The sequence below is a fragment of the Solenopsis invicta genome, chromosome 9 (genome assembly GCF_016802725.1).
Source record: "Solenopsis invicta isolate M01_SB chromosome 9, UNIL_Sinv_3.0, whole genome shotgun sequence".
Taxonomy (NCBI): domain Eukaryota; kingdom Metazoa; phylum Arthropoda; class Insecta; order Hymenoptera; family Formicidae; genus Solenopsis; species Solenopsis invicta.
In genome coordinates this window covers 13131483-13143936 of record NC_052672.1, presented here as the reverse complement: position 1 = coordinate 13143936, position 12454 = coordinate 13131483, and the positions used below count along the sequence as shown (strand labels likewise).

The 12454-nt window shown below is 38.8% G+C and overlaps 1 protein-coding gene across 1 annotated transcript in view; it reads right to left on the bottom strand.

Moving 5' to 3' along the window:
- LOC105193465 overlaps positions 1–12454 on the bottom strand; it is a 30544-nt gene that overhangs the window by 1437 nt on the left and 16653 nt on the right. The window contains exons 4-7 of the mRNA XM_011157918.3: positions 9586–9758; positions 3915–4843; positions 1372–3018; positions 152–1219 (exon numbers count right to left, since the gene is read on the bottom strand). Of these exons, the coding sequence (XP_011156220.2) occupies positions 152–1219; positions 1372–3018; positions 3915–4843; positions 9586–9758 (3817 nt within the window). The remainder of the gene's footprint in view (positions 1–151; positions 1220–1371; positions 3019–3914; positions 4844–9585; positions 9759–12454) is intronic.

Here is a 12454-nt window from a genome sequence, read left to right as displayed (position 1 = left end):
TGTTTTTAGGATCTAAATTTCATTAGCATATATTTTATGTATATAGATTAGATTGTGATTAAGACTGAAAAAATATAGATTAAGAAAATAACGTTTATCTTGTTAAGAACAAAGAGATTCGGATCTTTATGCATTCAGAGAGTGTACTTACGCCTTCGTTAGTGCAAACGCAGCTAGTGCAAGGCGTAGGGAAGCCAGACTCGCCGACCGCGACGTTTCTCCCGCCGATCTGACAGCCATGTCTGGTCTCTCGCCAGGCGGCAAAGTCCATATGGGGCATAGAACCGCATGGTACACGTGGATTTAAGAAATTACTGGGTAGATCAAACGCCGCTCTCTGCATGTCCGTCTGGTGGTCCATGTTCTCGCACATCACCTTGGCTAACGTGGTCTTGCGAACCTCTGACATCTGGTGCTCATTAAAGCGGATGTTTGGATCGTCAGTTTCGTACCAGAAACGATCGCACTTCCTCGACTGTCTGAACTGGATAGCGATGATACAGGCGAAGGTGGGTCCGACCAAGCCACCCTGAAGCGGTCGCTCGCTCATGCCGCCCGGGAAGAGATCGATGTCGAAGAGATCGATGTCGTCCACGGAGGCGTATATACGTTTCATACGAGCTATCACTTCCGGCGCCATTTCTCTGGATAAATCCTCAAAGGAGGTGGCCTTTTTCAAATTACAGAGCGCTCTGTAGTGATTATATGATGGCAATCCATGGTCACGCGCCCGATGAATGTTCAGAGCTATCAAATCCACGCCGGAGTGCGGAATACCACGTTGCTCGAATAAGTGATTGGTCACCTCGCCGGTGATAAACTGATCCAACGTCTCCATCGGTGTGGTTATTAGACCACGTATCATCTCGTCAATCATGTTTTCCTGATAAAGCATGTCCGGATTGAAGAAGCCATCACGCAGCAAGATAGGAGGATCGATGTTCTGATAGTTGCGATCCATACGCGGCAAGTGAGGTCGCAACAAGGAATGGCCGATACGGAAGGCCGCGGTGGCGAACTCGTTGAGCACACTAGGATTGCAGGTGGGCGAGTATTCCTTGTAGTAGCCTTGGGGCAACAGCTTGAGACCATACAGGCTGACGGCGTTCCAGCCAAGAATCCTCGGCAGAAACTCGTTGTACGTGATGTGTTGCAGCATTGCGCTAATGATGCGTCGTGTCTCTTGGAATAGCTTCTCCCCATCCCAATGGGCATTCACCTATTTAAAAAGTTTTACATTAACGAAAGAAAAATCATTTTCACCCAATCAGCAAGATGTTAGCAATTTGCCGACAGATTAACATATTGCAAATATATGATTAGGATTTTTCGATTTCATATTTAATTCAAACCGATAAAGAGGAAATTTACCTGCCGCAAACCTTCCATCACACGATTGTGCTCGCGTATCCACATAGTGTGCATAACTGCCAGTGCCGGTTGCTCCGAAGCGCGGCCATCACCACCGATGAAGCACAATCCCGATCGCGCCTTGCACTCCGGGTGCGTTCGCGATTGCGGCAATAGATCTCTGCCGCGACGTGGGTTTGACGTGATGTTCATGCGGCCATTGAAGCCGCGCAATATATTGCAGATACACGAGTTCTCACCGTAGACCACCGACGCATCCAGGAAACCGGTATTCTGATTGACCTGTTCGCGCGGACCTAGATGTTGCTGGCCAGGCAACGATCTCATCGACGGAAAGCACATTCGTGCACCCGACGAGACGTTCACAGTGGGATAAAAGTGGTCGCCCGGCGGCACGGGGAACGGATTGCACTCGGGATGAACGGTGCGTGGCGAGTCGCACGATCGACAGCTGGGAATCGACTCCGCAAAGCCTTTATGTATGGGTGTCATCGTCAGGTCATGATCCAGGAATTGCGCAAACTGCATCACCATCAGCGTATAGCGATTGTGCAAATTCGATATGTCGGGATGAATCACAGTAGAGATAACACGGGGGTTCGGCAACGGGGCACCGGTAACGGAAGTGCTTCTCGGTTTGGAAACGCCGTCTTCGTAAGCAGGCGGCAACAGACGGGCGAAAGTTGTCAGCGACTTGCCAAGAGTGGGATTGCGCAGATTGTTGCAATGACCTGACAGAGTCCGGTAGGGCGTAGTTGGATCGCATGCGGAATTATCTACGGGACACTCGACCTCCTCGTGATTCGTTGGCTTGTGATGGTGATTCAGGAAGCCGGAGATATCGACATTCTGTAGAAGATCGGAGAACTCGTTCGTGTTAGGGAATCCTAGGACGTTTTCCGTATTCTCGAAGACCTGACGTCTCCTACGTCGAAGACCGTGTGCGCCATTCAGAATTTCATTTGTAGCCAATTCGTACATGATGGACGAATTGGCGAGTAGTAGAGCGTCCTTGTTGGCTTTAGAGAAACTGGCCGCGGTACCGGCAGCCGATTTTGGGTCAGCAACTCTTTGCTCCAACCAGGCATTATACTCCAATTGCTTTCGCTCGATCAGCTCCTCCTCCGCTCTCTTCACGGCGGCAGCGAGCACCTCGGGACTGATCTCCGGCAGAAGCTGCGTCGGTTCGTCCGTACTTGTGTTTACCGAGTTATATTGCATTACAGGAAGTGGCAACGGGTCCTCGGTCCATGCCGCGATGTTCAGGGATTCGTACTGTTCGCAATTGATTCTGCTGTTCAGATATTGGTCCTGTCGGATGAATACTCTCGGTTGGATCCTGCGGATGTTGGTGTTGGCGCACAGAATACTGGCGAGAGACACCTTTCTGATCTCGAACAACTGTGTCGGTGTCAGTCCTGATGGAGGGATGTCGTTCTCGTACCAGAAGCGATCGGAATTCCGTATTGTCACAAATTGCTTCTTAAGAAGACACTCAAACGTTGGTCCCACAGCGACGCCTGTGGTCGGAGTCTCCAGAATACCACCCACAAGAAGATCCACATCCTCCACATTCGCGTAAATCGTACTTAGCAGCTGTGCGTTCTCAAGTGACATTACTTGTACCAGATCCGTAAAGTTTTCGATCTGTATTAAAGCAAATGAAAATAATTATTGCAACAATAAGGAGACGACAAGTAACAAAAAAATATGCTTGTTAAATCTTGGTTCTTAATCAAATGAAGATTTGATTTTATAATTGCTATAGTAGCAATATTTTCAATTTATTTCTCGAATTTCAAGATGTAAGTTGATTTTTTATAGACACATCTATAATTATTTTTAAGTTTGTTAAATCATGAAAAATTTATTTCATTATTAAAAATGTTATTTCAACTGCATGCTTTGTTGAAAATTTTTGATATCTACTCTGTCACAATTATAAAAGTATTCTCTTACATTTACGCTGTCCGTTACTTTAGGTTTTATAAATCTTTTTTTTAATTATGCTATCAGATAATATGTAACTAAGTGTTTTCATAAATATTTATTTTACAGAGGCTCTAAATGCTTGATATTATGTTGTATTATAATATGTAATTGATTTATGATACTTTACATTCTTTACAGCTTTATCTTGCTAAAAAGATATTATTTAAACGATTTCTCTTTATATCTCATTTTAGAAAAAGAAACTATAAGAACGATTTTGTTGAAATGTCTAAAAGTTTGGCTAGATACAGATCTGAAAATAATTTTGTTAAACCATCAAAATAGACAAAATGCTCCAGCATGATGAGGTTGCAGGAAGTTTTGATATTCTAGCAATCAATTTGAGCCCTATATAATTACTTTGATGACTTAACAAAATTATGTTCAACTAATCTGTATCTATTGAAATTTTTAGACACTTCAGCAAAATCGTTTTTTTACATATGTAAAAATTGATATTTCAAAGATTAAAAAATCGCTGCTATCTCTTTTTTTTTTTATAAAAAAAAGAATAATAATCGTAGAATTCATCAATACAATATCGAACTCACTCTAACGTTCTCTCCTAAACAGTCAGCTAGGAACTTGATGTATCCAGGCACTCCGTGATCTCGCGCAACGTGCATGGCCCAGGCAGCCGCGTCCGGGGCGGCTGCGAGACTGATACCATTGGCGGAAGTGGTAACGTGACTTTCCAGGTCGCTCATTTTATCAGCACGCGTCCAAACGAGAATACGCAGAGCTGCCAGTGCAACTGCTTGATAGGTACCCGCTTTGTTGGACGAAGAGTAGCCAGCGTAGAAGCCGTTTGCGAGTGGTCTGAGCTCGTGGTCGACCTGTGCGACTTCTCGCAATATCGCCGGCACGTATTCGTTGAGGGTGACGTGCTGAAGCTGCGCGACGACGATGCGGCGTGCCTCTAAAAAGAGCTTTGTGTCATCCCAGTGCACGTTCGCCTCCGCCAGTTTTTCCGCCACGCGATTATGCTCGCGTAAAAAAACCCGATGCAACAGGCCGAGCGTGTTCCAATCGTTCCCACTGCACAATTCGCAGGAACTCAAGTTGACTCTGCCGTCGTCATAGGTCCTGAGCAGATGCAGCTTGTCGTCGGTGGCACCGTAAATACCGGAGCCGTCTAAGTACGCCGAGACGCCGTTCATTTGCTCCCTCGTTTCGAATTGGCAGCCGTGCACCGTTAAACTCGGCACCGATCGCCAGTAGGCTCTGCAGCCGAATCTTTCGTCGCGCATCTCGTAGCACTCCGGATGCTGATGCACACCGGAGCAGCATTTATCCTCGGGACCCGCGGAACGCACTGTAGCGGCGATATCCTGCAACACCAGCTCCGACCACACACCGGAGAGGCTAGTCAAACCCTCGTGACTTCTTATTTTAGGGGAGGATTGCAGAACATGGGAGACGATGTCGCTTGGCGCAGGTAGACTGTGAGTACCCACCGATTGACGTGGTCTCGAGATGCCTAATGCGGACATACAAAGATAAGTATCAGAGTTTGTACATATTCGCTTTTAATATCGTCTTTTCCCTTTTTTCTTCCCTAATTTTTATCTTTTCACATCTCTTCTTAGATAGAATACTATTTATTTGCTATCTTCATTTATATTTTTATTCATATCTTTATTCATTACTTTTAAATGCCCTATTGCAAAAAAATGTATGAATCAATGAAACAATGCTATTAAAAGTTATGCAAGTTTAAAATGAAGAAAAGATAATATAGATTTTTCAGTATCCGATGCATATCGATTCTTTGTATGGTTATAGTAATATTTTAAAAAGTGTAGTTAAGTTTATTTTAAATAACTCTTACATCTTATAAATTTGTGTTTATTAATGTGTACTGCGTAGAAATTAATTTCAATTATTTATTAGAGAAAATATTTATTTGTTTAAAAAAAAACATGTTAATGAAGAAAGTTATGTGAAACAATGGAAAATGAAAAAAATATTACGACGTTTACTTCATGTTTAATGCAGCAGCTAATTGTATTTATGAAATGCGTTCATAGGAGATATAAAATGTTGCTTGCTTTTTCCGGGCGAGCAACTCTCGATCGTTTGCACTTATTTCATTTTGTTTTTATGCCGTGGGTAAAAATGGTTTCTTCTCTGAATGAATATTGCCGTTGAGGCAATTATAACTCTCTAATAGAAAGGATGAATAGCATTAATAAGATCAAACATATCCACGCCTAATTAACCTTCGCGTTTATTAAACACTTCAAGATGTAGAATAAGTTAAAGCAAGAACAAGTTCGATAATTGAAGAATTCAAAGAGTTTCTTTAACTAAATTTTTCCAAAGTATGATAAAGATAGAACAAATCTATTGTTAATAATACATTCGGGAGGGACCGATTCTAAATAAAAAATATATAAAACATAAAATGTTTCAATGTCTTTTTAATTAATGTCTTACTTTTGAGAAAGTTGACTTTCAGGAAGTGGAAAATTATTTTTTTTTTTTTGCTAATTTGAATGGTATAATTTTCAATGATGTTTTATACGAGTCATCTTTGATAATTGCTGTGATGACAAATATGGCAAGCGCAAAGGCGATCATTCTAAATAGAAAGCGAAATAGAAAGACAGTTTTTCGAAATGTAACATATGCACAATGGAAATCAAAGTGTAGCGTTACGCATGGAGTGCGAAATGAGACATTACGAGATGATATATCGGAATACGAATGCCTAGCACAAGGTGACAGTTAATGCATCCCACGTTCGATTATGTCGACATTGGACGAAAGAGGAGAGAGAGTAGAGGTTAATAAAATAAAATAATATAATCAGAGAATTGGCTCTATTAATAATGCTATTAAGTAGAGCGAAAAATATAGAAATGTTTAACACGTGTATCAATAAAAATATGCGAATAAATTTGATAGTATTTCAAACGTGGATGCACACGATGATTCACACCGATGCTACCGGCGAAGAAGGCGGCTCTTCGTTGGGTCTCGAAAAGTGCAATGTGTGTCAAAATTCTGTGTCATGGTTACGCACAGGCGTCGCTCTTTAATGATCACGCAGTAAAGTGTTACACAGCGCCATGGTTTCTTCCTACACAATGAACGTGGCCCTTTCATTCGTGACGCGCACGACTCATCAATGATGACGACAGTGCGTTTATGCATGACGAAAATGAATCTTTTTTTTTTCTACTTTTCTGCACCCACCGCTTTCATCGAGAGATTTTTCTAATGGCGAAAAAATAAGTTCAGCAAATATTAATCTGTTTTAACAGATCGTCTTGTTCCTAATTATAGTAAAAAATTTCCTCTTAATTAATCATCTTTTGGTGCTCGCTATTAGGAAAATATTTATGTAAATCATGTATTCATTTCCATATAGAAACTTGTTACATGGAACATACAAATACGTGAAACGCAAATAATTAATTAGCCATTTATCATTTTTTGCATATAAAATTGCAGCGTAATATTTATATATTATATAATTGAAGATTTTTTCTTGAAATTAAATAGATTTAATTTCACATAAATCAAATAGCACGTGACCAATTCATTTATTACATAATATGACTGATTCTGAAATTTTCAAGATAAAATTGTGTCGTAATATATAACAAAGTCTATTGTCGCAAATGACTATTCTCTGTGGTAAAGGCACAAATTTATAGAAAGGCATTTAATGATCATCGAGTATTTTGGGGTCAACGACGTCGAAAGGCGCCGTCTGGCAACCACTGCCCAGAGAAGACCACAGTCACTTTCTTCGGTCTTCTCACTTTCATATTTTCGTTTGAATTCTTTTCCCGGAGATGGGCGCCAGCTGCCTGCCTTTCCCTCTCTTTCTATAGTCGTGCAGTCGGACGTTGCCGAAAGTCCGAACTCTGAATAATTCGGTAGTGAATTTAATTCTCGCTTATTAATCACTAGTTATCACGAAAACACTAGGAGTTCCGCCTACTTTAAACAATTCATAATTTGTGATAGAAATTCTTTTTATAAGTTTATGAGCACCCGTAGGACGAAAAATGAAGATGTCTGAAGAATCACACAATATCACATATATATGAAAATATCACACATATATGAAATCACACATATATGAAATACATATAAAAAATATTTTTGTCCATGATCTTATATGAGTATGTTTTTAAGTCTAAAGAAAAAGTGAGGGTGAAAGGTCTTATGAGCAATCAATTAACTTTACGATATTCTCTTCCGATATTCGTATACTTTCATGTAAGTATACTGACAATTTTATTAAATCTGAGCTTACATAACTTCTACGCATCTTTTCCACTTATTCTTATATAACAAAAACTAAAATACACGTTTCTGTGGTGTTATACATATATCCTAAGAGCTCAATCAACGATAGCTCGACAAGTCAAGCTTTTACTTCCTTCAAGAAGAAAGGAATATCCCAAGTCAGGCGTTGATTACCCCCCAAGAGAGATTCTTGAGGCTTTTCAAATTCCTTGAGAGTGAGCTTCGTAACATTTTAATTTTTACGGAAATGGTTTACTATCTACATAAGCGAAAAGCTATCTTTTAGTGATCTAAAAGATACGTTTTGTAATAGCATTACCTGCACTAAAGAAAAAATTTTTATAAATGAAAAAAAATACGTTTTCTTAAAAATAAAAATCTTTACTTTGAAGTAAATAGACATATTTAATATTTTCCAGAACTTCCAAAAAAATTACTTGAATAAACATTATTTCTTTATTTTTTTACGTAATATTTCAATTAAGAATTTTTTAACTTGTTTGCAAGTAAATAAGCTATTGGGACCCACTAAGAAAATAATTTTTTTTTTGTGTTAAGTAAAACTTTTTGTTGTAAGATATTTTTTTCTCAGTGTAGATATCTGGAAATGTTTTGAAGATATCTTTTAGTTTTAGAAATCTCGAAGGCATCTTAAGTGACAAATATCTTCAAAAATTTATTTTAAAACGATAAGAAAATATTTTTCAAATATCTAAGACATATTTTAGAATTTTAGTTTTTTGATTAATCTACTGTCTTCTTGGAGGATAATCTTAAGAAATGAACGAGACAAAAATTATTAGAGGCTTATTTCGAAATTTATAACGTGTACAACAGAAGATAAATTTGATATAAAAAAACATCGTTGCAATTATATACACATGTTCATCATGATTCATCATAAAACGAATATCTCGGAAAAAAGGATGAAAGCGATCGAAAGATCAGTACGGGTGTCATAAAGAAAATAAGCCGACAGTCGTGGCGCAGTGAAGAATCACGCGACCGGAGGTAGGAAGAGGCTTTTCTTTCCGGGAAAAATGGGAGAGAATGCAAGTGAGAAGTAAAGGTGTTACGCGGTGCGAGCACGTAACGGCCGACATCCGCGCGCTGTTCGCGCGGGCAAGATTCTCTTATTATTTTATTATAGTGTTCGTGTTGCGCGCGCACACTCGATGTCGCAATTGTTATAGCGCACAGGCGAGAAGACCCACTCACGAAACTCTCTATTTCAACGAGCACGCGTGTACGCGAGCACTTTCCGCATGCTAATCCACCTTCTCTAAGGCCCGCAGAAGGCTGCGTGCATCTCGGCCATATTAAACGTGTCGACGTCAAAATGGATCTAGGCTTTTGCTTGCCTAGCTAGCACGCGCGTTCCAATTTTCACTTTCCACTCTCGATACCGCAGTAGTTGCAGTTAAGAAACAGGGTGAGGAAGTAACGCGTTACTTGTAACGTCGTTATAGTTACTTTTTTTTTTAGTAATGGGCTGGTAACGATATTATTTTTCTTTTTTAATAATTATAACGGTAACATGGTTACATTTACATTTTTTCAGTAACGATAACAATTTTAACAATTATTATTTTTATCGTTATCTACTTTTTTATTTTGAACCTATGGCAATTTCCGTTGCGTATATGAATGTTTTATCTTCAGCTGATATTTTTAGTTTTAAATATAATTCAGATATTATAAATCAAGAATATTGCATACATTTCAACTACAATTTGACATCGGTTTTTTATAATATATCAGGATTTTATATATGTATCATCCTGATTCTTTCTCTACATTCTTAACTTTTCTTCACATGCGCTAAAAGTATTATTTTAAAAACATCTCCCATTTGTAGATTGATATCAACGCGTTCTATTTTATACTGTCGAATGGCTGATTTCATTTTATTTTATGCGTCCTGAGTTATTGAAAATAAATTGTGCACTTGCTTACCATCCGAATATTCCGATGGCAATAATTTGAGGAACGGGGAGCCTCTGGCACCCCAGGCAGGGTGTCTCACATTATTGCAAACACCGGATGGTGTTCTGTACTTGCTCGGTGGACAGGGCCTTTCTGATCGAACTCTACATGTTGCGTTGATCGATTGTATTCTGTTTGCTCGTCTGAAAAGAAAGGAAATACACCTTAAAATTTTTAAACAACCGAACAGTAATACCGAAGAGAATCCAACACCAAGCCTATGTATAAGCTTGAGCGATAAGGACCGACAGGTGTATTTTTAAAAGATATGTGAGCCATATTTCAAAACATTACCAAAAATATAAAAAAAATAAACCTAGAGAGGTCTTCAATTTTTAAATTTCGATAACTTCTAGCTCATTTTGTACTGCCAAAACATCCTTAAATCGTAATTCTTTACTATTTTCGAATAACGCGAGTAAATACTAGAATGCCACAGAGGTCGCTTAAAATTTCCAGGAATGTCTCCAGTAATTTAATACTGCGTATGTAATAGTCTATTACTGGAAATTACCACTTGATACTCGAACGTTATATGAATGAACATGGCAATCTTTTCCCAGTAATATATCAATCAATTTCCTGTAAAACAGTAATTGTTCGTTAACATAATATAGCTATTAACTACTTCCATTTCCATCATTCTTTCCTCTATATTGCCTCTTTCATTCATCTTTACGTAACGGATGTCCCTTATTTCTCTCCTTTTCCATTTTGATTGCAATCGTCGCGATATTATCGCTGGAAATCGGAATTATTTTCTGGATTTTACAATAAAACGCAAAAAGAGACATTGAAGAAAAAGAAACAAATCTTACTGTAAATACATTTTACGTAGCGAAATATAGTCCGCAACGCATTTTGCTATTGCGACGAAATCGCTTTGCCGGAGGAAATGAGAATCAATTCGTCATAGTTATAATAATTTGTGAATTTACTGAAACGAGGTTTTTCTGCAAATAGAACTCTCGCAAGAGTTCTTTTTATAATAATGACGATACTTGTCACGGCTGGTGTGAAGCATAAAAGTTTCGCCTGCGCGCTGCCGGTCTGTTTTTTTTTTCCCTTCGCGTCTCGCACGGATCTCGCTGCCTATATACGCGTCCGTCCTTTCGCTCGCGGTGGAAGAACGGAATCCAGTTCCGCTAGAAGTTAAACGCGTCCTTCCTGCTCCATTTCCCCCTTTTTATCGCGCTCTCGGCGCGCGCTTTTACTTTCATGGCCGAGGAAAGGAGCCGGCGGTGTCGTGTCGGCCGATCCGGCATCGGTATTTCAGTCACGAGGAAGATTTCTCGTACGACCATTGCCGTAGCTATTCCCTTTCCTCGACCTCGAGAAGGCTGCTGCTGCTGCTGCTGCTGCTGCTGCTGCTGGCCACGGGAGGAGGCGTGCTCGCACGAACATTGTGAGACACACCGCGTACACACGTGGCCATGATCGCTGCCGTCGTCACTGTCGTTCTCTAATGTCGCCAGTCCGTTGAAGCACGTGCGGCAACTCGTCGATCGAGTCAATAAACGAGAAATCCATTCTCGTCGAAAAAAAGAAAAAATTTAATAGAACTGTTGATACACGCGAGTTATTTCCGCTACTTGTCATCGGTGCTTTTCTACTTGAAAATAAATTAACGAGCTACACATCGATCATAATACTTCTTTTTTCTCTTTTTTTTTCTTAGAAGATTTAAAATAGATTATGCTGTATGTAAAATAATATTTTTTCTACAAGGTATCTTTAGACATCTCTTTGAAAATTATATTTAGAAAGTTTTTATAGTGATGTCAAATAATATTTCCTGAGAGAGAAAAAGAGAATTTTTTAAATTTCGAGATTATGCATAATAATTTTTAATTTGATATTATATTGAAGTAAGTTTAATTGATTTAATAATTTTTTCATCTTTTAATGTTTTTTATTTTATTATTTTATTGTTAATTATATTAAATTAAAAAAAAAAAGGAAATTTGACGATTTTATTCTCGTCAGCGGTATGTGAAAAATGCAAGTAAGTGGAACGATCAATTTCCTTCCTGGTAAATAATGTAAAACCGTCGACATTCTTGCAGAAAGACGGTCAACAGTGTTCGTCTTCGGCAATTGGCACTTTTACAGCAATGTCTACATTTTAGCTTCCGTTATGCATATTGATTTGGTTCAAGCTCTCGAGAGAGAAACTAGCTAAGCTGCCACACACACATACACACACAAACACGCACATACACATTATCGCAAATTATAATATTAACGCGTGTCATTTTGTTTATCTTACGCAAAACGTCCGATATCTCGATATTTCACCGCGATGCAAATAGATTGCATCCTCATGCGTCTTTACAGCGATTTCATGCTAATTGCTGTTAATAAATGTTATTAATCATAAAAATAAAAATTTTATGCAAACTGTTGGCGCGTCGACTGTCTGGTTAATTTCCGCGAATACCACTGGCAGGTAGCGATCGCGAAATGACGACACATTAATTAAAATTCGCGCCGTGCGTGTCGTAACGCATTCCAAAAATTTCCGAAATTTTTTAGGAAATTTCTTAAATGCTTTACGAGTTTCTCCAGACTCGTTTTTGCAAGACGTATACAGAATAAATTAGAACAATATATTTTACGAAAATTAGCATACACTTTGGTAAAAAATGTTATTTTCGCCTTCATTACAATTCACACAGTGTATAAAAAAATATATATATATATTTTACATTATTCCAATTCGTTCACTCTCAGGAAATATTTCCATATTCCGCAGATATATATTCGTATAAATCCATACGATTTAAAATGATTTATTATCTCCAATAAGAGTATCTGACCTCATAAAATTGTATATAAC